Source organism: Pagrus pagrus, assembly GCF_965226575.1.
Source record: "Pagrus pagrus genome assembly, chromosome: 19".
NCBI classification, from domain to species: Eukaryota; Metazoa; Chordata; class Actinopteri; order Spariformes; family Sparidae; genus Pagrus; species Pagrus pagrus.
In genome coordinates, this window is record NC_140203.1 from 29,001,570 (window position 1) to 29,023,887 (window position 22,318).

A 22,318-nucleotide genomic window follows, 5' to 3' on the forward strand; every position below is an offset into this window, starting at 1 on the left:
TGCACTGCAGACTCTCTCGCCCTGCTGCAACATCTCTCAAAAACTGGAAACAAAGTGAAAAAGCAAAAGTTGCAGTGGGTGAAAGAACGAGTTCAATATTTAGGCTACACTCTCAGCGCTCAAGGACGCGAGATACAGGAAGCACGAAAACATGCGATAGCAGACGTCCCAAAACCACAAAACAAAAAAACAAATGATGACCTTTCTGGGACTATGTAACTACTGCCGAGCATGGATAGCTTCATATGCTGAGAAAACACAGCCACTATTGAACCTCATCTATGCCGAACCAATGTCAATGTCAGATAAAGTAAAATGGACTGAGGAAGCCACACACTCCTTCGAAAAATTAAAAAGGAGTTAATGTCAGCTACAGTGCTTTCTCTTCCTGACTATGAGAAGCCGTTCACTCAAACAGTGGACTGTAGACAGGGGTTTATGACATCTCTACTGTTACAGCAACACGGGGGGAAAATGAAACCCGTCGCGTTTTACTCAAAAAGACTTGATGCTGTGGCAGCAGCCCTACCACCGTGTGTACAAGCTATATGTGCAGCAGCAATGGCAGTACAACTGTCTGCCGACGTTGTACTTTTCCATGAGCTAATGTTACTAGTTCCTCATGCAGTTGATGTGTTACTGTTGCAGGCAAAGATGACATTCCTTTCTCCTGCACGACAGTTATCTTACATGGCTGTGCTGCTATCACAGCCTCATTTGACAGTCAAAAGATGCACAACCTTGAACCCAGCCACTCTACTGCCGACAGCAGAGGAGGGCGAGCCACATAACTGTGTTGAAAAAACTGAAGCTTTACATCTGCCGAGACAAGACTTAACTGATAAGCCCCTCTCCTATGGAGATGTTTGGTTTGTAGATGGCTCATGTTCTAAAGACGACAAAGGTCAAACCAGTTCAGGCTACGCTGTTACTCAACTACCTAACACTGTAGTGGAAGCTAAACAAATAGAGCCAAAACACTCAGCACAGGCTGCAGAACTAATAGCTCTGACACGAGAATGTTTTTTGGCCACTGGAAAAGACATTACGATCCACACAGACAGCCAGTATGCATTTTCAACTATCTTTTTCTTCGCTGCACAGTGGAAACGTAGAGGCATGATAACGTCTACAGGAAAACCAGTTACACATGCACAACTGCTAATGTCTCTTTTAGATGCAGTTCAGTTGCCACGCAAAATAGCTATATGTAAGTGTGCAGCACACCAAAAAGGCACTGATAGTGTCACTTGCGGTAACAGGTTGGCAGACGAAACTGCAAAAGCAGCAGCAGCAGGCAGTTTTGGTAAATCAGACATCTATGTTGTCTCACCCGACTCCTCACTTATAACACAGGAAGTCACAAGAGATATGCAACTGGTGGCGCCAGACACTGAGAAACAAATGTGGGTAAAACAAGGAGCCACAGTTGATGACACAGGTCTATATACTGTTGATAACAAACCCGTCCTTCCACGAAGCTTATTTAAAGCTGCAGTAATATTGAGCCATGGGCCTTGCCATGTCTCAACAGGAGGGATGATAGACCTAGTACATCAACACTTTACTACTTATGGCTTTAACACCTTCTCAAAAAATTTCTGCAGATCATGTGTGATATGCATAAAACACAACCCACAGGGCAATCTAAGACCAAAGCGAGGACAATTTCCCGCACCAAAATACCCGTTCCAAACCCTGCACATGGATTTCATCGAACTAAATCAGAGTGGGCCTTACAAGTACTGTCTAATGATAGTGGATGCGTTTTCCAGATGGGTAGAAATATTCCCATCCAAACATGCAGATGCGCTAACAGTAGCAAAAGCTCTATGCAAAAGCATAGTGCCACAACATGGCATCCCAGAAACACTATACAGTGACAATGGTCCCCATTTCGTGAACAAAATAGTGCAACAGATGGCTAAACACCTACAAATACATCTGAAAAATCACTGTGCTTATCACCCACAAAGCGCAGGCCTAGTGGAAAGAACGAACGGTACAGTTAAGTCAAGACTGAGAAAGTGTATGGAAGAAACTAAGCGTCCCTGGCCAGAATGCCTGGACTTAGTTAAGCTGTACATGCGAATAACACCTACAGAGAGAGGATTAACACCATTTGAAATAGTGAATGGCAGAGCCTTTAAACTGCCATCCTTCTCTCCAGACATACAGAAAGCTGTTGAAGAAACAACGTTAGCTGAACACATGAGGAAACTGTTTGAAGAGCAACAAGTATCAAATGCAAATTTACTGCCTTCTGATTCTCTTCCCCTCTCACAGAATGCCCAGAAGGTGAAACCAGGCGACTGGGTGTTCGTGAAAGTCATAAAGAGTAAGTGCTGGTCCAGTCCACGCTGGGACGGACCATATCAAGTGTTATTGACCACGCCAACGGCAGTCAAGATTGCAGAGAGAACTACGTGGATCCACCTCAGCCATTGTAAACTGCAGCCGTTCCCTGACTCACCGGAGTAGTGGGGAAGTCTGGGCTACAAAGGGGCTCTGTTGTATAGAAACACGAGTGTCTCAAACCCAGTGAAGAAATCAACTGATCCCTACTCTAATAGGAGTCACCAGAGTGTACGATGCAGAACATGGAGATGGACAATCCAGAGGATCCAACCCGACGCCGCCGACATGGACAGAGAGGGAGAGGGAGAGGACGACGATGCCGCATGTGGTGCAGAGAGTTATGGTGTAGTGTGATGTTTCTTGCACTACTCTTATTAGGATTCTTGGTGTGGTGGCTCCTGTGAAAAGAAAAAGAAAAGCCTCCAGTCGGACGACGGGAGCTGTCAGGTGAGCACGCACGCCACACCCACTACCCACATGGATTTGCCACCAATGAATGGTGGAGCTTCATGAACACCACCGCTCACCTAAACAACAAGACGAACTGCTATGTCTGCACACACATGCCAGTATCCACTGCTGCTCCTGGGCTGTGGCCGTACAACACCACAGCTAGAAAAACTCACTGCCTCATGAGCCTGGCCACACATCCCGGAAATAGAGCATCATGGATCAACGCCAACTACTCTGAGCCGCTGAACATCACCTGGAGTGACCTGGAGTGACCTGAAAACTGCTCAGGGAGCACAGACTTACTAGCATGGCCACAGATAAGCGAACCCTTGCCAGGGTTAGTTTATCTAAACAGACTCCAACCACGACAGCTGAACAAGTGTGTGCAAGGAAATGGAACTGTGAAAGTGGGGACTCTTCCAGTCCATCTGTGTAACCACACATACTCTTTTTGTCCGCCACTGAATCCAATTGCATGCATGGGCTGTCTCACCAAAGCCAACTGTGCTGCTAACGGAACCGAAAGACTGAAACAATGTAAGTCTGACATGAGCTGGAGACAGTCAATACCCACACCTGGATACCAGAACATCACCTTTTGTTCCCGCGTGGTCCCTACACCAAATGGTACACGAGTGTTAGCTGATTGGTACTGGCTCTGCGGACACAGAGCCTATCCGTCTCTACCACGAGGATGGGGAGGCACATGCGCACTCGTATCATTATCAGACCACGTGTTCTATCTTCCTGGAAACATCACCAGTCACCCCCATCACCGTCACCGCAGCAGGCGCAGTATGAACCTCGGTCTTGAGGACGTCCCCCGGGCATATCGCATCTGGTCAGGAGGAGCCAAATTCGGCCAGAGCCTGGTCCCAATGGTGGGACTAGGATACGTACGTGACCACGTTGAAATCAACAGATATGCCCTGCTGAGACACATCAACACCACTCTAAGCCTGGGCCGCTCACTGGCCAAGGAACAAAGGAGCATACGTGACATGGTGATGCAACATCGGATCGTGCTGGACCTATTGACAGCCTCACAGGGAGGAGTGTGTGCAATTGTGGGAGAGACATGCTGCACTTACACCCCTGATGGACTCAGTGATGGAGGAGACATTCACCAAGCTTTGCAAAATCTGACCGACCTCCAGCGATATGTGTTGAACAATACCCCAGGAGCGACCCCTTCTATGGACTGGTTCTCAGGATTTTTCTCTGGGAATTGGTGGCAAATACTGCTTAAAGCACTGGCTCCTGTTTTGGTGATCCTGGTATTGTTCTGTCTATTTGCTTCATGTGTTATTCCCTGCCTGCGTTCCATGTTTGAGAAGATGATTGCTAGAAGTTTTGTACAGATGCAGCTACTAGCACAAGGACGTGAGGCCCAATATGAGCTACTTAATCTAGCTGAGACGAATGGATGTGAGTATGATGATTGCACTGATGTGTGACATGTGGGAGTAAGAAAGTATCACTCTGAACAAGCATAATGACGGTCTTACTTAAAGCATGATACATGACAAGTAAGTCTCTGATGAAACAGCATGTTCAAAACTGATAAACAGGAGGGAAATGTTGGAATTATGTGTGAATAAATATATTATCAGTTTTTGATTAGCTAAATCTTATGCTATTCTGTCATGCTGAAATCTGTGGAGAGCTTGACCACAGGACATTTACATATCTGCCACTTTCACCTCTAGCAACAAGTTACTCAACAAGTTGTTCTCTGTGCTCTGTGTTACACCAATGATATACAATCACGCCCAGTTGTCTGTGAATAAAAGTTATGCATGGGGGAGAGCTCGTTGGAAGACTGCTGATCAGACTCACAGTGCTGACACCTGTACTTCCCCTTTGCAAAGAAAGACAAACTCTGAGTCCGTGTCTGTTTGTGTGTATTTTGTTAGTGTTAAACCTAACACACCCCTATCCAGCTCATGCAAGGACTGACATTGAATACATACATACACACACTGCCAAGTGCAATACATCCTCCTTCCTCCTCCATTGCACTATGAGCCCACTATTGTTTGCACTTTTGCACCACCTTGCACTTTAATGCACACGTCCATATTTATGGGGACTTGTTTTTATACTGTTTATCTGTGTATCTTTTATATATACTGTTTTTATTTTTCTACTGTCCTACTGCCATGTGGAGCTGCTAAACGTATTTTCACAGTAAATGTTAGTGACAATGTTGACAGTGACAATAAAGGATTCTATTCTATTCTATTTTCTCACCAGTCAAAGACATGCATAATTTGTCAAGCTGATGCCACAATAGATGTACAAATACAAAGCCAAATTTCAGGAAGAAAATTTCTCATTTGTAATGGTTAATGGTTATTAGGGGCCAGGCAGCATACACATTAGGGGTCCCGGCCTTATTGTTATCTCCAGTTTTTTTCTTCTTCTTCTTCTTCTTCTTCTTCTGCGGAAAATCCTACTTCCCATGCATGAAAAATCACCAAACTAATTGGGTTCTTGATCTTTGTTGTCATAGGAAATTGATTTTTATTCAGTGATTACGATTAGATGCAGATAGTAATTGTCTTTATTGAAGTTAAATTTAACATTTTGTTTTTACTCTTTTGAAATGACAGAATCATATCGTTGAAAGGATGTGGCCAGACGTTAATAACAGGGTAACCTACCCACTGAAAAGGGCTCTCATCCACCTTGTAGACCAGGAGGAACTCAACATGGAGGACAACTTGACACAGTATTGTGTGTCCACACTTACCTGTCAGGTGGCTCAGATTGGACTTGAGCGAATGGTGCAGTCCTGGAATGCACACAGGATCCAAGGTTAGCATACCACTTTTTAAATTTCCCTTTAACCCCGTTATGTACCTTTATAGGCATTGTATGTTTGTCATTGTGAATAGGCTATATTCTGAACAGCTGCAACACACTACCGGCCGATGAGAGTCTAATTGTAGTTGTATATTATTAGATGTAGCCTAATTGGGAAAACACGGGCAGAAACTTAGTGACCTTGATACTGTTTTTCTTTTTGTTAGTTGTGCACGTTCCCATGACGGGCATGCAGTTCTTAGCAGGCAGGCACTTCTCGGCATAACAAGTCTGAAGCCTAATTTTGTATTTACTTCAATATCAGCCATTTTTAAAGAAAATATTTGAGTGAATAAATTATGGTAAAGCTCACTAGGCAAGACACGTTTATTTGTATAGTACATTTCAACAACAAGGCATCATAAAAAAGATATTAATCACATTAATGTAAGTACAATTAAGTATATGGGATAGCAGACAGATATAAAAACTAAACAAGGCAGATAACACTAGAAGGGCCATAAGCGTCATTTTGACCGCTACATTTTAAACTCTACAATCTCTCATGTAAATACCCAATTGAGTGATTCATTTGCAATTCAATGCATTCATTGTGCCATGATGTTTTTAAAAAAAAACAAAATAACACCGAAATGTACATTTTAACAAACTTAATTTCCCTGGTACAAAGTCAGAGTCACATCACCACACTTCAGCACCTTCGTGTTGAACAGCTCCGCTTGCTGTTTCACGGTGGGCGGCAACTCCCGTTTTTGTTTGCCCATGGTGCCAACCAGGCTGGTCTTCTTTGCCTGTAAGGCGGTGGCCAGTTTTAGGGACGTGAAGAAATTGTCTGTGGTAATGTTTCTTCCCTTCCCCAGGAATGGCTCCGCCAGTCTCAGCCCCACACTCTCTCCCACGAGCCGACCTGCGCTCCGTGTCTCCTCCTTCCCCAGACACGGAGACCCGTTCAACATGTATTTAGAGTTGACATCTACAGCCAACCAAAATTTGACTCCGAATTAATCGGGCTTATTCCTCATATATTGGGTGAACTTGCAGGGGGCCTTTGTGGGGAACAGCTGCTCATCAATCGTGATGTTAGCGTCGGATTTGTAGCAGGCTACACTAGTCTGGATGAACCGGTCCCAAGTGGCCCGCACCAGGGCAAACTTGTCGTCCTGCAGACGCACATGTCGGGTCTCCTTCCTGTCAAAGCGCAGGAACCTCATTATGTCCCTGAAGCGATTTATTGCCATCGTTTGTCTGAAAAATGGTAAGCCCCCATTCCTCCATATGAGCAGCAGAATAAGTGAATAGTCCAGGCTGTAACTTAGCGCAGGGCAGCGGAGCTCACCTTGAGCGTTGTATGCCGTAGCCGCCGGGGAAAGCCGTCTCATTTTCCTCTGTACAGACTCTGAGTCACTCTCTGAGGAGATGTTTTCGTGTACCCAGGAAAGATCGCTTTCATTTCTGAGCCCCTCCATCAGAATCACGACTGTCCAAGTTATGAAACATCTTCAGGGCTTCGGCAGTATTCAAATTAGGCTACTCTTCATCCTTTCCTTTTTAGACATGTTGTGAAGGCTCGACTCCATCGCAGACATAGCCCAGCAAACATTTTGACGTCTATTTGACGTCTAATCAACGTCGGTCAGGCAGGTCGATTCGACGTCTAGCAGAGGTGCTGAAATGAAATGTAACGTCCCTAAAATGAGGAGCTTGAGACGTTCAGCTGGGTTTTCTCTCTTCTTTTATTTCCTTTTAACACAGGCTACTGTGGGCCGTAGCCAACGCCAAAATAATCAAAACACTCTCAAAGTCCCCACACACGCTCCTCTCTACTTCCTGATCTCTCTCCCAAAAACAACCCCTGACCTCTCTGTCTCATCCAATCACAGACAAGTAGTCTCACACACTCCCTGTCATAGGTAGCTGCAATTGACTGACAGTTTCTAAACTTGGGATATGTTCACTGACATTCAGGAAACTCAGTAACCGCCTTAACGTTAACATTTCACCTTGATAACAACAGTATCACCCAGTGATCTACACATAACATGAGTGGTACACAAGCACCCAGTCCGCTACACTACCCCCCCTCCTCAAAGTCCCTCGCCCCCGAGGGGGCAAACAAAGTCTCTCAGGTGGACAGGAGGCCTGCGGTTCCTCCGAGGCCGTGTCTCACCAGGGGAAAGGCCCGGAGCGCGTGCCAGCGCAGGGGCAGGTAACTGGGGCTGGGTGGGGGAATTGGGGAAAAGGGAAAAAAGTTCAGTCTGTGGCGGCCGGTGCAGAACACTCTGCACATCAGAGGGGTTTTGCTGGCGAGTCAGAGCCATGTCCTGCGTCCCTTGTGTCCCAACCTCCTGTCTCTCTGGGGAGGCCACGCCCCGGTAGGGAGCCAGCCTATCACGATGCAGGGCCACTTTCCGTCCTCTGAGTGGCAACCGGACCCTGTACACAACCTCACCCAGCCTCTCCAGGATCTGGCAAGGCCCCACCCACTCACTGTCCAGTTTTGGGCACCTGCCCTTCTTCCTCTGGGGGCTATGCACCCAAACCAACTCTCCCACTTCAAAATGACGGCCTCTGGCCCGCACGTCGTAGTTCCTCTTCTGTCTCACCCCCGCACCAAGCAGCTGACCTCTGGCAAACTCGTGAGCAGACTCCAAACGGTCCTGGAGCCTCCTGGCATAGTCGGGGCCTGGAGGGTCTACAAAGGCGTCAGGGGGTTTGCCCACCATCATCTCTGCTGGGGTCCGGATCTCCCTTCCCAGCATGAGGAGGGCAGGGGAGCAGGAAGTGGAGTCCTGGACAGCAGACCGGTATGCCATCAGCACAAGGGGGACGTGAGTATCCCAGTCCTTTTGGTGTTTAGCCGTCACTATGGCAAGCTGTTGTGCCAGTGTGCGGTTAAATCTCTCAACCAGGCCATCACTCTGAGGGTGGAGGGGTGTGGTGCGGGTCTTGTGGGAGCCCAGCTTCTCACACATGGCTGCAAACACACGGGACTCGAAATTCCTGCCCTGGTCAGTGTGAATTTCTTCAGGGGCCCCAAACCTGCTGAACATTCCCTCCACCAGTGCGTCCACTACGGTCTCTTCCTCCTGGTTTGGCAGGCTGTACGCCTCAGGCCACTTCGTGAAATAGTCCATGGCAGTGAGGATGTAGCGGTTACCCCTCTCTGTGAGAGGAAACGGCCCAAGGACATCAATCCCCACTCTCTCCATGGGGCACCCTGCCGGAAACTGTTGGAGCTGGGCATGAGATCTGTCTGTGGGGCCCTTCCGGGCAGTGCAGCTGTCACAGCGTCGGCAGTAGTCTTCCACATCCCGCCTAAGTTGGCCCCAGTAGAACCCCTGTCGGAGGCGGCGTCCGTGTACTGCCCGGAGCACCATCTCCCTCAGGGCCCGTGGTACCACCACCTGCCACCGCGTCTCTCCTGTAGCTGGTTCTTTCCATCCCCTCTGCAGCACCCCATCACACACACGCAGGTTTACAAACATCGACCAGAGTCCTTTTGTGGCTCGCGACAACATCGCAACCTCTTCCCATGCTGGTCTGTGTTGCATCGCCACCCATGTGAGCACTGGTCTGATGTCAACATCCTCTTCTTGCTTACTTTCCCACTCTGCCACATCCACAGCTGCCAGCCCAATACTGGCTGACGCCTGCTCGGGACCCACAGCTGCACATTGCACATCAGGTTGTTGTAACTTTGCCTCATGAGCCTCCCGTTTCTCACAGTGTTGGCAGCCATCAGTGTCACAGGGGCGGCGGGACAGTGCGTCAGCATTTCCATGTCGTGCCCCTGGTCTGTGGATCACAGTGAAGTCATATGCCTGTAGCTCTTCAATCCAGCGTGCCAGTTGACCTTCTGGTTCTCTGAAAGACATGAGCCACTGCAAGGCTGAGTGGTCAGTCCTGACTGTGAAATGGAGGCCCCCAAGGTAATACTTGAAATGCCGTATGGCACTGACCACAGCAAGAAGCTCCCGCCTGGTAACACAGTAGCGACGTTCTGCCTTGTTGAATGTCCTGCTGTGATACGCCACTACTCTCTCACCTTCTGGTGTCACCTGGGCCAGCACAGCACCGGAGCCAACACTGCTGGCGTCTGTGTCGAGGATGAAGGGCAGGGAGGGGTCAGGTGGGGAAAGAATTGGGGCGTCCACTAGGGCTCTCTGTAGTGAAGTGAACGCTGCATGGCACTCTTCTGTCCACAGAAAAACTTCCCCTTTTTGCAGCAGGCGAAATAGTGGTGCAGCTATGCAGGAGAACCCCCTAACGAACCTTCTGTAGTAGGAGGCCAGGCCCAGGAAGCTCTTTAGGTCCTGCACAGAGCTGGGGGTGGGCCAGTCCTTCACAGCTCGTACCTTATCCTCCACGGTGCTGACACCCGCTCCCCCAAGTCTGTGGCCCAGGAATGTGACCTCACGCCTCATGAAACAGCATTTCTGGGGGTGCAGTTTCAAGCCCGCTGGCGCCACCCTCTCCAGCACCCGTCTGAGGGCCATGAGAGCTGACTCGAAGGTCTCCCCGCGAACCAGGATGTCGTCCAAGTACACCACACACTCCTGGCGGGGAATGTCAGCAAGGACCTCATCCATTAGTCTCTCAAATGTGGCGGGGGCATTACAGAGCCCGAAAGGGAGGACCTTGAATTGCCACAAGCCCCCACTGGTGATGAAGGCAGTTTTAGGTCTGGCCTCAGGAGCGAGGGGGACCTGCCAGTACCCGCTGCGCAGGTCCAGAGAGGAGAACCAGGAGGACCCTGACACTGTATCGAGGGCCTCATCAATGCGTGGGAGGGGGTAAGGGTCCTTTTTTGTCACCTTGTTGATGGGTCTGAAATCCACACAGAACCGCCAATCCCCCTTCAGCTTTTTGGGGACCATGACAACTGGAGAGGCCCAGGAGCTGGTGGAGGGTTCAATGAGTCCAGCCCGTTGCATCTCACACAGGGCTTTATCTGCCGCCGCCTGCTTGGCCAGGGGGAGGCGCCGAGGTCTCATCCTGATGGGCTGCTCATCTCCAGTGTCAATGTTGTGTCGTATGAGATCTGTCTGGCCCACATCATCCTCTGAAAGTGAGAAACAGTCTTTAAACTCCAGCAAGAGTTGCCACAGCAGACCTTGTTCACTAGAAGTCAGTCCATCACAATTTTTCTGCCAAACCTCTTTCACAGCCAAGACTCTCTCTCTGTTGTCAGGTAGAGAGGCAGGGACTGGTTGTGGGTGTAAACCAGTGGCAGACGTGGTGGGAGTCAGGAGGTGCAGCAGTTTTCCGCGGCAGCCGTTGCCTCACCTGCCAGAACTGTAATGGTGTGGGTGGCAGAGCAGCCAGGATGGGGTGGCCTTCTCGACATCTGGATAACATGTCCATCAGGAAAAGTGAGCGTTCCTCTCCCTGTGTTAATGACACAGTCCAATGCCCCGAGAACATCCAGCCCCAGAATACAATCATCTAGAGCCGCCACCCACACCGGGCAGCGAATTGACTTCTTCCCCACGGCCAGAGTCACTAGTGCTTCCCCCACCATGGGAGCACGCTCTCCTGTTACTGTCTGTAGTTTCACCATGGTGGGGAAAATGGTTGTTTTATTTCCTATCAAACTAGGTTTCACCAGGGTTGCTGACGAACCTGTGTCCACCAGCGCAGGGCAGCACGTACCCCCAATAGTCACAGGAGTGTACCAGCAATCTCCTACCCAGGTCCGGCCCAGGACTACTAGGCGTTCAAGCTTACCGTCCAAGTCACTTGATGGTTGTAACACCCCCACCTGGCCGGTGCGCTGCGCTACATCCTCCTCTGGAGAAGGTTGGGACACAGTACAGGGGGCCCGCGCCGTCCCGATCACGCGGTCCCCTTCTCGTTTCCCTGGTTCTCACGGTTGCGTGGGCAATGCCGGACCAGATGGCCGGGCTGACCACATCCCCAGCAGACCCTTGACTGTTGCCTGGGCTGTCGCTCCTCCTTCAGAGTGGCAGCTCGCACTAGCTGGGTCAGCTCCCCCACCCAGGCAGGTTCTGTTGCGTTCAATTCAGTCCCACTAGCAGCCCTCAACTGTGGTGGTCTGTTGAATGAGGAGTCAGCGTCCAGCATTTCTCTCTCTGTTGCTAACTCCAAAGCCTCCTGTAGAGACCTTGGGTGAGCTAGTAGTGTCTGGACACGCAGGTCAGCTGGTAGCAGAGCTTGAAGATAATGGTCTCGGGCCAGTTCACTCTGGATGGCAGGTGGCATGTGAGCATAGGTGCGGTGAACTAGCCCCTCAATGTCGTTAGCAAGATCCCTTAGCGGCTCCCCAGGGCGTCGCTGACGGCTACACAGTTCAGAGCGCAGCAGGCTAGCTGCTGAGCAGAGCCCAAACCGCCTCTTCAGAGCCCCCACTAAAGCATCATAGTCTCTCCTATCGTCAGGGCTTAGCAGCAGCAGGCTGGACAGAGCGTCACCAGTAAGGCACATTGCCAGCTGGAGGGCTTTCTCTTTAGTAGACCACTCGCCGGCCTGGGCTAACAGTTCAAATTGGGCATGAAATGCTTCCCAGCTAGCTTTGCCATCATACCTGGGGGTTTTCATTGAGGGTGGGAGGGCTCCGCCACGCGGCTCACTGTGTCTGTTCATGTCCGTAATTTCGGCCGCGGCCGTGTCCCCACGGGCGGCGTGTCTGTCGTTGGAGCGGCCAGACGAGCCCAAGCCGGCCTCGGCAGCCATCCTCACCGTCATTTCTCTCACCCGGTCTCTGTGCTCGGCCGCCCTCCAACCCACGGTCGGGCTGTAATGTCCCCGTCCATCGGCGTCCTCCTCCCGCTTGATCCCGGAAAGGTCCCGCGGCAACATGCTTCCCAGATGCAGTCAAAGTCACCGCAGCAGCTAGCCCGATGTCACCCGGTGCAGGCGAATTCTGTTCGTCACTTCTGACACCAAATGTAACGTCCCTAAAATGAGGAGCTTGAGACGTTCAGCTGGGTTTTCTCTCTTCTTTTATTTCCTTTTAACACAGGCTACTGTGGGCCGTAGCCAACGCCAAAATAATCAAAACACTCTCAAAGTCCCCACACACGCTCCTCTCTACTTCCTGATCTCTCTCCCAAAAACAACCCCTGACCTCTCTGTCTCATCCAATCACAGACAAGTCGTCTCACACACTCCCTGTCATAGGTAGCTGCAATTGACTGACAGTTTCTAAACTTGGGATATGTTCACTGACATTCAGGAAACTCAGTAACTGCCTTAACGTTAACATTTCACCTTGATAACAACAGTATCACCCAGTGATCTACACATAACATGAGTGGTACACAAGCACCCAGTCCGCTACAGAAAGTTTTTCTGACGTCGGTCTTATGACCGACCACATTTCGACCGTTATTAGACCGCATCAATTCACGTCGTTTCAACGACATATCAACGGCTCACAGAGCAGGCTACTTCAATCAATGTCATTATTACGTCGTATAGACGACTTTTCAACGTCTCTACGTGACGTCCATCTGACGTCTAATCCAGTGGCGTCATTAGGCCTATTTTAGGGGGGCTTCAGCCCCCCTAAAATATTCTTAAGCCCCCCTAAATAATTTTATGTTCATTTATTAAATTTTTTTATTTTTTTTATTTATTTTTTTTACAAAAAAGTGCAGACAAATTCAATATAATGTGGCCAGACTATGAGTTTAAATAAATAAACCAGTTATTATTAACTTAAATGTGATCATAAATCTTAGTTACCCTTCACTTCATAGTGGAAGTGGTAGAGAGTCAGAGTCAGTGCGTCGTTATCCAGTCCATTCCACTTGTTCATATAGAGCACGCCCACATCACTGAAATCCAGTCCACGTTTTCCCTGCAACCTAGGTTGCACTCGGTACCTGGGTACCTGCAGTGTGTGTACCGGGAGCGGAGCACACAGAACCGACTAGAGCAGCATTAGGAGAAGAACGTGAACAAGAATGGATACACGAAATTTTTTCAAGAGAGTAAGTATTCATCACTGCTGATAGTAACAATAAGTTAGCTGCAGCCCCCCAGCTAACAGCAGAAAGTCCCACGTAATTGCCAAATGCTCCCTGTTTGACAAATAAAAACCTGGCTTGCACACTCTGTAGCTGAGAGCCCCCTGTACAGGAGGCAGCGTGAGACGCGTGCTGTATATCTCTGTGCACGTCTTACCTTTGTTGTTTTGCGTCCAAAAGTTACATTTCAGCTCAAAAAGAACTCTGCTACAGTAGCTAGCTAGTTAGTCCGAAATGCAATGTGAAGGTCCTGGTTGTTTATAGAGTTAGGTGTGCACTCTTCATATTATCTTTGGGGTGACTTCCTTCTGGAGCATTAGCTCCAGCATCAGATGCACACCGTGAAACAGCTCATTCACGTATGATTATGTGGATAATAATAATAATAATAATAATAATAATAATGACAATAATAATGATGATGAATGATAATACGGTAGTAATAATAATAATAATAATAATAATAATAATACACTAATAATAATCACTCCACCACCCCTATTGACCTGTAGGAGTCAGGGCAGAGGAGCAGAGAGAGTGAGAGGGGAGAAACCTCTACTGGAAAGGTGAGTCTAGAACACAGTGCTCTTTTTTTTGCATACAGTTTTGGCTAATACATGTAGGCTCTTAATGAATAAGAAGCATTGGTTAAATATGGCACTGTAACTATGTGGATTTTTTTCTTTTTTTGTTGTTGTTAATGCTGTAAACAGACAGTACTTCCTGTGTTTGTTGTTGTACTGTGTTAAAAATGTAATGGTGGCCTAAAACATTTACACAGTAAAGTATCTCTGTTAAATCTGTCCAAAACGTGCAATTTCTCAGTTTTTGTTAGCTGTTTGTGAAATTAAACGTTCGCTGACATTCTGTGCATCTCCTGGGGGCTAAGCCCCCCCTGTCCTTAAAACCTAGTGACGCCCCTGGTCTAATCAACGTCGGTCAGGAAGGTCGATTCGACGTCTAGCAGAGGTGCTGAAATGAAAGTTTTTCTGACGTCGGTCATTTTGACGGCCACAATTCACGTCGTTTCGACGACATAAAAACGGCTCACAGAGCAGGCTACTTCAATTATTACGTCGTATAGACGACTTTTCAACGTCTCTACGTGGCGTCTTTTTGACGTCTAATCAACGTCGGTCAGGCAGGTCGATTCGACGTCTACCAGAGGTGCTGAAATGAAAGTTTTTCTGACGTCGTTTTCATGACCGACGTCATTTCGACGGCTCTTAGGCGGCATCAATTCACGTCGTTTCAACGTTGTTTCGACGGCATATCAACCTTTGTCAAAATACACATGTAATGTATTGCATTTAAAAATATGTTTACCTAAATCGAGTTTCAACTAGTGCCTACATAACTGGCATTACCACATCCATACATTCTATTACAAGCACAGCTCTTGTGCTGTAGCCTATAGTCTACATGTGCAATTCTCAATGCTCTAATCTGCAACTATTTAAATTAACTTATCAATTTCAGCAAAAAAATCCTTAAAATGCAAAGAGGTCAAAAAGTCCAATAGACAACACCAGCAAATTTCACATTTGCCAACTTAAAATATCACAGGAATGGTGAACCTGGTTAAAACTTTCATAGTAAATAAACTCAGCTGTGATAAAGTTAAAAATACTCGAATAATGTTCACCCATACTGTAAAATACAAGTAGTACATGGACAAATCTCAGGTAAAGAAAAAAAGAAAGAAAAAAAAGACAGCATTCAGGACCAGATATATGTAACGAGTTATCTATATATTGAATAATTGAATAAAAAACGAACATGTTTATGGGAACAAATGTTTTATTGACTTTCTTTTTATTGCAGTCCTTTGGGGGTCTGCCCCTTGCCCCCGCTTCTTGGTGGGGCATGTTTAAGTTGGTTCTGAATCACACTCTCTATTTCTGCATCTGTGGCCTTTGGACTCCATCTCTTCACAGCAGCTGGAGAGAGGGCATAAGAAAAAAATAAACATTTTTACAGAGCGCCTATTCAGATGTTAAATGCACTTTATAGATGGCAAGAACAAATTGTTTTGGGAGTTGAAAGAGTAATGAAAGAACCACTTCTTAGAGCCACTCAGTAGCCTGAATCTGATGGTTCCTAGTAAAGCCAGTAGGCATTAGCAGTCTGTGCTATGGTAGCCCAGCTTAGCCCAGGATAGCCACATGCACATGAAGCCCATTCAGTAATTTCAATTATATCAATCTTAGTTTCTTACACTTGATGACATGGAACATCTTTGTGGCTTTAAAAGGCACAACACAGAGATGCAACACTAAGCATAACTTCTCTTTCATGCAGGTGCCTGGCTGTACACACAGGGAGCACAATAGCACATTAGAGGTTTTCTTTTAAAGGACAATTCCATTTCATTTCAAACATGTGCTACAGTTTCGGAATACATTTACTCTAAAAGAATGAATTTGAAGATATTCCTCACTGTTGCTGCTGTTATGCATTAGCACCTCTGTCCAAGCATCATCACAACAGCATAAAACAGTGGCGGACTGCTCTGAGGCTGTATCCAAATATTCATATTCATTCAAGCCCCCCCATTCAAGTGTGTGTGTGTGTGTGTGTGTGTGTGTGTGTGTGTATCTCACCTGGTGTGCGTCTCACAATAAACCTGTGAAGTGAGGTAAATTGGACAAATAGTTATCAAAACAGGTCTATGCGAGGGACAGAGACACACAAATAGATTACTTTTATATGTAGAGAGATAGTGACATTGATTAACCTCTGAAGTCAATAAAAATGTAAAAATTTTAGTACGCCTAAAATAAAAAAAAACTGTAAGGATGAATAACTGCTTGTGGCTTCATCTGAGCATGTCAATGGCATTATGGGGCTGTAGCCACACTATCAGTGAACACTTGTTTCAAATTTGAAGAAGATGGCACAAAGTATGACCATTCTACACCTAAGCTGTGATTGACAGATAACCAGCCACACTGTCAGTCACGTCTCTACAATAAGCTGGCGCCCTCTGCCGTTGCGGTCGTGTAGCGACACCAGACAACTATCAGCATGTGTCAACGGTTAGACCCCGGTTATAAGACGATTTCTGGCCACATATCAATGTCCGTGGACCAGATAGTTTTCGGGAGCTGGTATGGACCGTATGGTCCGTCCCGTTTTTGGTGTATGTCAAGCGACACCTATAGGCCTGGCATATGAACTACAACGTTTTCGGTTGATCTGTCTAGATGCAAATATTCTTGAAACAATGCCGAGGAAGACGGAGAAAAAATAACGTTTTCGCCCGTCTGGACGGCCCCTTAGTGTGTTTTGGTTCTGTAACGATGCTAAACCGATAGTTGCACAGATGTTCGGCTCGGTTTAGCATCGAGCACCTCACGTAGCCTGTGAGCTAACTCAGGGCTAGTTTCACACGGCAGCTAACTCGGCTGCTAGCCGCCGCTCGGTTACGAATAAAAGCAAAAAAAAAAACAGCCATCTGTAACAATACACGATGCAGCAACAAAATCAAAACTCTAACATGCAACTGATAAACGTATAATGTCTTACCAAACACGGTTTCATTTTAAATTACAGTACTTTTAGTAACTCACCTTTCACAGGTGTCTGTGTCTCCTCCTCGTCAACTGACACTGCAAAGTTCTTCTTGCGCATGCGTAGGAAACCCACATTGCCAATATGATACTACATTATTTTCTTAAATTCACGAACATATTTCCATTATTTCGAATAGTTTTTAACATTCGTGCGTTGATAGGTCGTTGAAACAACGTCTAAATGACGTTAGTCATTTCAGCCCCTCAGATAGACGTCAAATCAACCTGCCTGCCCGACGTTAATCAGACGTCCCGACATGATTGGATATCTGCATCTCGACACAGCAGTAGATAGAGGAAATCATTCTTGACAGTGTTGTTTTAGTTAAATATGTTTTCTTTGAGATCGTATTCCCCCTAATGTTATCATGTCGAAAAAAAGTCGAATTATAGTCACGTCGTGACGCGACGTCGATTGGACGTCTTCATCTAGACGCAGGTCGAGAAAGCGTTTTCTGGCAGTGTTTATTCAGTTAAACCGCTCTAAAATGCATATTTAATCAGGTCATATTTGCCATGAGATTATTTTATGATGTTGAAAAACAGTCGAATTAAAGTCACGTCGTGACGCGACGTCGATTGGACGTCTTCATCTAGACGCAGGTCGAGAAAGCGTTTTCTGGCAGTGTTTATTCAGTTAAACCGCTCTAAAATGCATATTTAATTAGGTCATATTTGCCATGAGATTATTTTATGATGTTGAAAAACAGTCGAATTAAAGTCACGACGTGACGCGACGTTGACTGGACGTCTTCATCTAGACGCAGGTCGAGAAAATGTTTGCTGGGATGCTATCAGTAACAACTAATCAATAATAAAGAGTACAACTATATAAACGTACAAGTAGGCTAAATTCACAAAGAAGCACAGCTGGACCCGCTAACAAAGTTGGAGACAAGAGAGACAATGAAAGCAGCAAACCGCGCAAAATGATGTGCGATCAATATGACCGCTTATGGCCGAAAACATATATTTTCTTTGTCTTTTGTGTAATTTATATTAAAAAAAATAGTTTAAATTAAAATACAGACACTTTTAGGAAAGGTCAGGTAACAGCAGTGTTGCATTTTTTCATTCAACAAAGTTATTGCACATATACATTTGAAAACGGTCAAAATGACCGTCTTAGCCATTCTAGTAATAAAACAGAATAAAAGTTACAGTGCGGTGTGAGAAGAAGGCTCAGATTTGATTTAATCAAAGGCAGCTTATTGCTTCTCCGTGTTTAGTTTTGTCAGAGAGCAGATCCCAAATGACCTGAGAGGTCTGGAAGTCGGAACTATTTTCTGAAAGGGGGGGCGGGGGAAGCAAGCACTTTTATCAATGATTAAGGATTTGATTTGAAGTTATTTTATAATGGCGTGCAGTTATAAGAGAACTAGAATGGATGAACACGGCATCTTAATTGTTAAGAAAATGAAACTTTGATAACTAAATCAAGCCATTTAAGGAACATAACAGCATTATTTGTACCCTTGAATGAAAAAAGAAAAGTCTGCGCTCCTGACTCAAGTCGAGACATCGCTTTCATCCATAAGGTCACTGTGAACGTTCATAACGGTCAAATGTGTTAGTCTCTCCTACGTCATGGTGCGCAGCCAGGTTTTCAGCCTGCGCAAGGCTGAGAAAGAGCGCTCGGATGCCGGACAGATATTGGCAGGGCCCGTCACAGTTTAATGAGCTTCTCCACCTCCGACAGCATGGAGCGGGTTTGGGGCTGCAAGGTATGCAGGATGGACACAACATCCTGGATGGTGCTAACTTCTCGTCCCCTACACACATCCCTCAGTATGTCCAGCTCAAGGCTTAGCCGCTCTCGTGGAAAAGGGGTTAGTTCCGGGGAACCCACATCCACTCGTTTCCCCTGAGCCGCCTCAAGAACTGCCTGCTCTCGCCCTGCAGCTATGCGGAGTCCTTCCTGATCAAAACGCCGCTCCGCCTCGGTGCGCACCAGGTCCATATGCAGCCTGACTCCTATGCCAGATGCATAGGACACTACTAGTATGTAGTCAGGCAGGCTGCATGTCACATCAGAAGCATAGATCCATGCATTAATTATATGAAAGAGATAAATGTAAGTCAGAGTCTTTATTGTTTTTAAAGCGTAATGCAGTGGGTAGGGAAGCTGATGGGGTGCGGGGGGGCGGATATCCTTCTCCTCCTCTTTCTCATTCTTTTTTTGAAATTTAGTAAAATGAAAAGGCCAACAACGCGAGGCGTTAAAGTACGCGGAGTGTTGCGCGCGATGCAGATCAACTTCCTGTTGTGAAGCATCAGAAACTGCGACCGCACGTGTGTGTGATCGCGTAACATCATTTGTCAAACAGTGACAGACAGACGTGCACACGCTGCTTCATAGGTACGCAGCTTCTTGTTACGCGTGAAATACAATCTCCACGTTACAACGCACGCACGCATAACAAAGTTATCATGCATGCACACACACGTTGCTGCGCGTCTCTGGTTGTTTTGACATCGATATACCTTCATAGTGTGTGTGTGTGTGTGTGTGTGTGTGTGTGTGTGTGTGTGCCTGTCTGTGTGGTGGAACGTATATCTCTCGATCTGTTCGTCAAACCAACTTGGAACATCTTGCTATGTGCCTTTTTAAGGTGTGGGTTTAAGTTTAAGTTGTTTGGACCAAAAATGCAAAAGTTATTGTTAAAACAATGCCTCATAGGCTTCTGCCCATTCTACTGCTGTTCAGCCATCACCCTGTCATACAGTGCATGCACGATTGCCCCTCACACACAGCGGAGCTGCCAGAGCTAGGCTGCCAGAGGGGGAGGATTTTGTATGGGGCAGGGAGTGGATTTTTTGTTTTAAGGTGGAGCAGTGCCTTCTCCCCTGCTCCAATATCGTCCCTAGTAAAAACATGCACTGTAATCAATATAAACATACCAGATACAGTTAGATGTACAGATTATACAGGTAGTGTGTCTGTAACTACTATATGGGCAATTGCCTATGTACACCTTTTCGTGTGTCCTAATTTCAAAGAGTGCCTGCATTTGGACATGTATAAGATAAGTGGGCTACAGGTTTTCTACAGGAATACTTTCTTTCTATGGGCAATGCACTTGTTAAGAAGAGCAGACAGACCTAATATTTGGTAAAGATGTGAAGTCTGATTTAGTCTATGTTGTCCACAAGATGCTATGTAAAACATGATGGAGTACTACCTCCCAGAAGCAAATGTCTGAAAAGTAATTTATAGACTACTCTATAAAAAGAGTAAGCACAACTACAAGCCAAGTGTACTTAATCTTTTGATTGAAATATTTTGATCCATATATATTAAAAGGTTTAAGTTATTTCCTTGTACTGAACATTGAAGCAAAATACTTTTCTGTATAACCAAGTAATCTATAAGAACATAAAAGTAAACTGAATATTTTTATCTTTTTACTAACAGCTGTTATCCCGATTCTTATATTGGAAGCCCAAGAAAGTACCAGAGAAGTCTTCAATTAAAAAGTAGTAGAATTTACTCAGGTCACAGATAAAGTACATCAGCACTGGGCTCACTCCTGACAGAGATCCTACGAGAGCTCTGTCACTCCAAGCCCAGCGCTGATGTACTCTGGTACTGGAATCGGGATAACACAGCTCACTTGAATAAAGTTTTTTTAAAGGGCTTCCATTGAGGTGGTTTGATATGCATGACAGTACGCAAACCTTAGCCCCTAATGATTTGTGTTTTGATTTGCTTATTTTAGGCAAGGGCATCCCAGATCAACTGGCTCTGGGTGGATGCCCAAAGAAAGCGCCAGCAGACTGTCTGGCAGAGGCTGCAGGAGCTGCACACGCTTACCTGCAGGAAGTGGGGTCCTCTTTGACACAAGTGTCAATGTTTGGGAGAAACCCATTCTCTACAGCTGAAAACCAGACAGCAGCTGAACATGAATTTGCACAGCAGTATGGCGACATTTCTGAACTCTTTGACAATACTGTCAACTATGAACCAACCCGCTTCCAAAATGGAATTAAGGATCTCATTGATATTGTGAGAAGACGTGTAGCCTGATCTGTCAGATCGCAGAAGCTAAGCAGGGTCTGGCCTGGAGCTTCCTGTATGGTAGTTGAAAGTGTGTTTTTGTGATGAAATGTGTTGGTGATGTTTTTATGATGTTTTAATGTTGCCTTGTTAATGTGTTGTTTTGGCAGCTTAGTATAACTACAGTACAGTACCTGTAGATGCATTCAACTTTCCAGATGTTTTGTTGACTAGAGTGGGAGAGGAATCAGGTTGTTTTACTGTTTGCTGTATTAAAGAGACGCTGCATTAGGTTTCAAGTGACGAACCCAGTTGAGAACTTCAAAGTAAAAGTGTGCTACTGCTGTAAAATCTCTCTTTGCTTTTGTTTTTTGTGTTTGGAAATTACTTTTAATGATGTTAACTAGATCTTATAAATGGCCTAAACACATCAAATTTGTATATACCCTATAAAGTATGACTTGAAGAATCTTCTCTGCAACTATTTATGTAGTCAGTCAATGATCAAACTAGTAGCATGAATATGAATTACAGTCCAAGCGGGTTAGGCAAGGCAAGGCAAGGCAATTTTATTTGTATAGCCTGTTTTTACAAACAGTTTGTCTCAAAGAGCTTTACATAGCATGAGCATCATAACAACATCCTCTTCCCTTAAACCCTCACATCCACTGAGGAAAAACGACCAGGAAACCCTTTTAAAAGGGGAAAAATTAGAGAAACATCAGGGTGAGCAACAGAGGAGGGATCCCTCACCAAGGACAGGCAGACGTGCAATAGATGTTGTATACGGACATGAAAACAGTTTATAACAGAGAATATGGAAAAACATGGAAATGGTTGACAGGAGCTGAAGAAGGCAGCTTCTGGTGGGCAGGAAAGGCAGGGAGAGCAGGCCAGCTTAATGGGAGTAGTGGGTGGCAGACGGGGTTGTGAACAGGGAGGGCAGGCTGGTTTAACAGTGGGGGGGAAGGGGGGCGATGCAGTCAACGGTTGGTGCAGAGGGATGGAGCTGTGGAGAATCTGTGGAAACAGAGAGCGCAAGACGCCAAGGCCAAACGACAAGGTGCGAGAGGTGAGGGGGGGGGTGTCTCTCTACTTAAATGTAATTAGAGTGT

At 46.3% G+C, this 22,318-nt stretch overlaps 1 protein-coding gene across 3 annotated transcripts in view; it reads left to right on the plus strand.

Annotated features, from left to right (window-relative positions):
• Positions 1–22,318, plus strand: part of LOC311275230 (uncharacterized protein) — a 56,378-nt gene that overhangs the window by 16,764 nt on the left and 17,296 nt on the right. For 2 of the 3 annotated variants that reach the window (XR_014624839.1, XR_014624840.1), the window contains 2 exons: positions 5,427–5,631; positions 14,144–14,197. Coding sequence is in view for 1 of the 3 variants with exons in the window: in XM_084383580.1 (XP_084239706.1) it covers positions 5,427–5,631; positions 14,144–14,172 (234 nt within the window). In the remaining 2 variants the exon portion in view is untranslated. Of the gene's footprint in view, positions 1–5,426; positions 5,632–14,143; positions 14,198–20,925; positions 21,028–22,318 lie in introns of those variants that run through there. The other variant, XM_084383580.1, reaches the window with a different exon arrangement.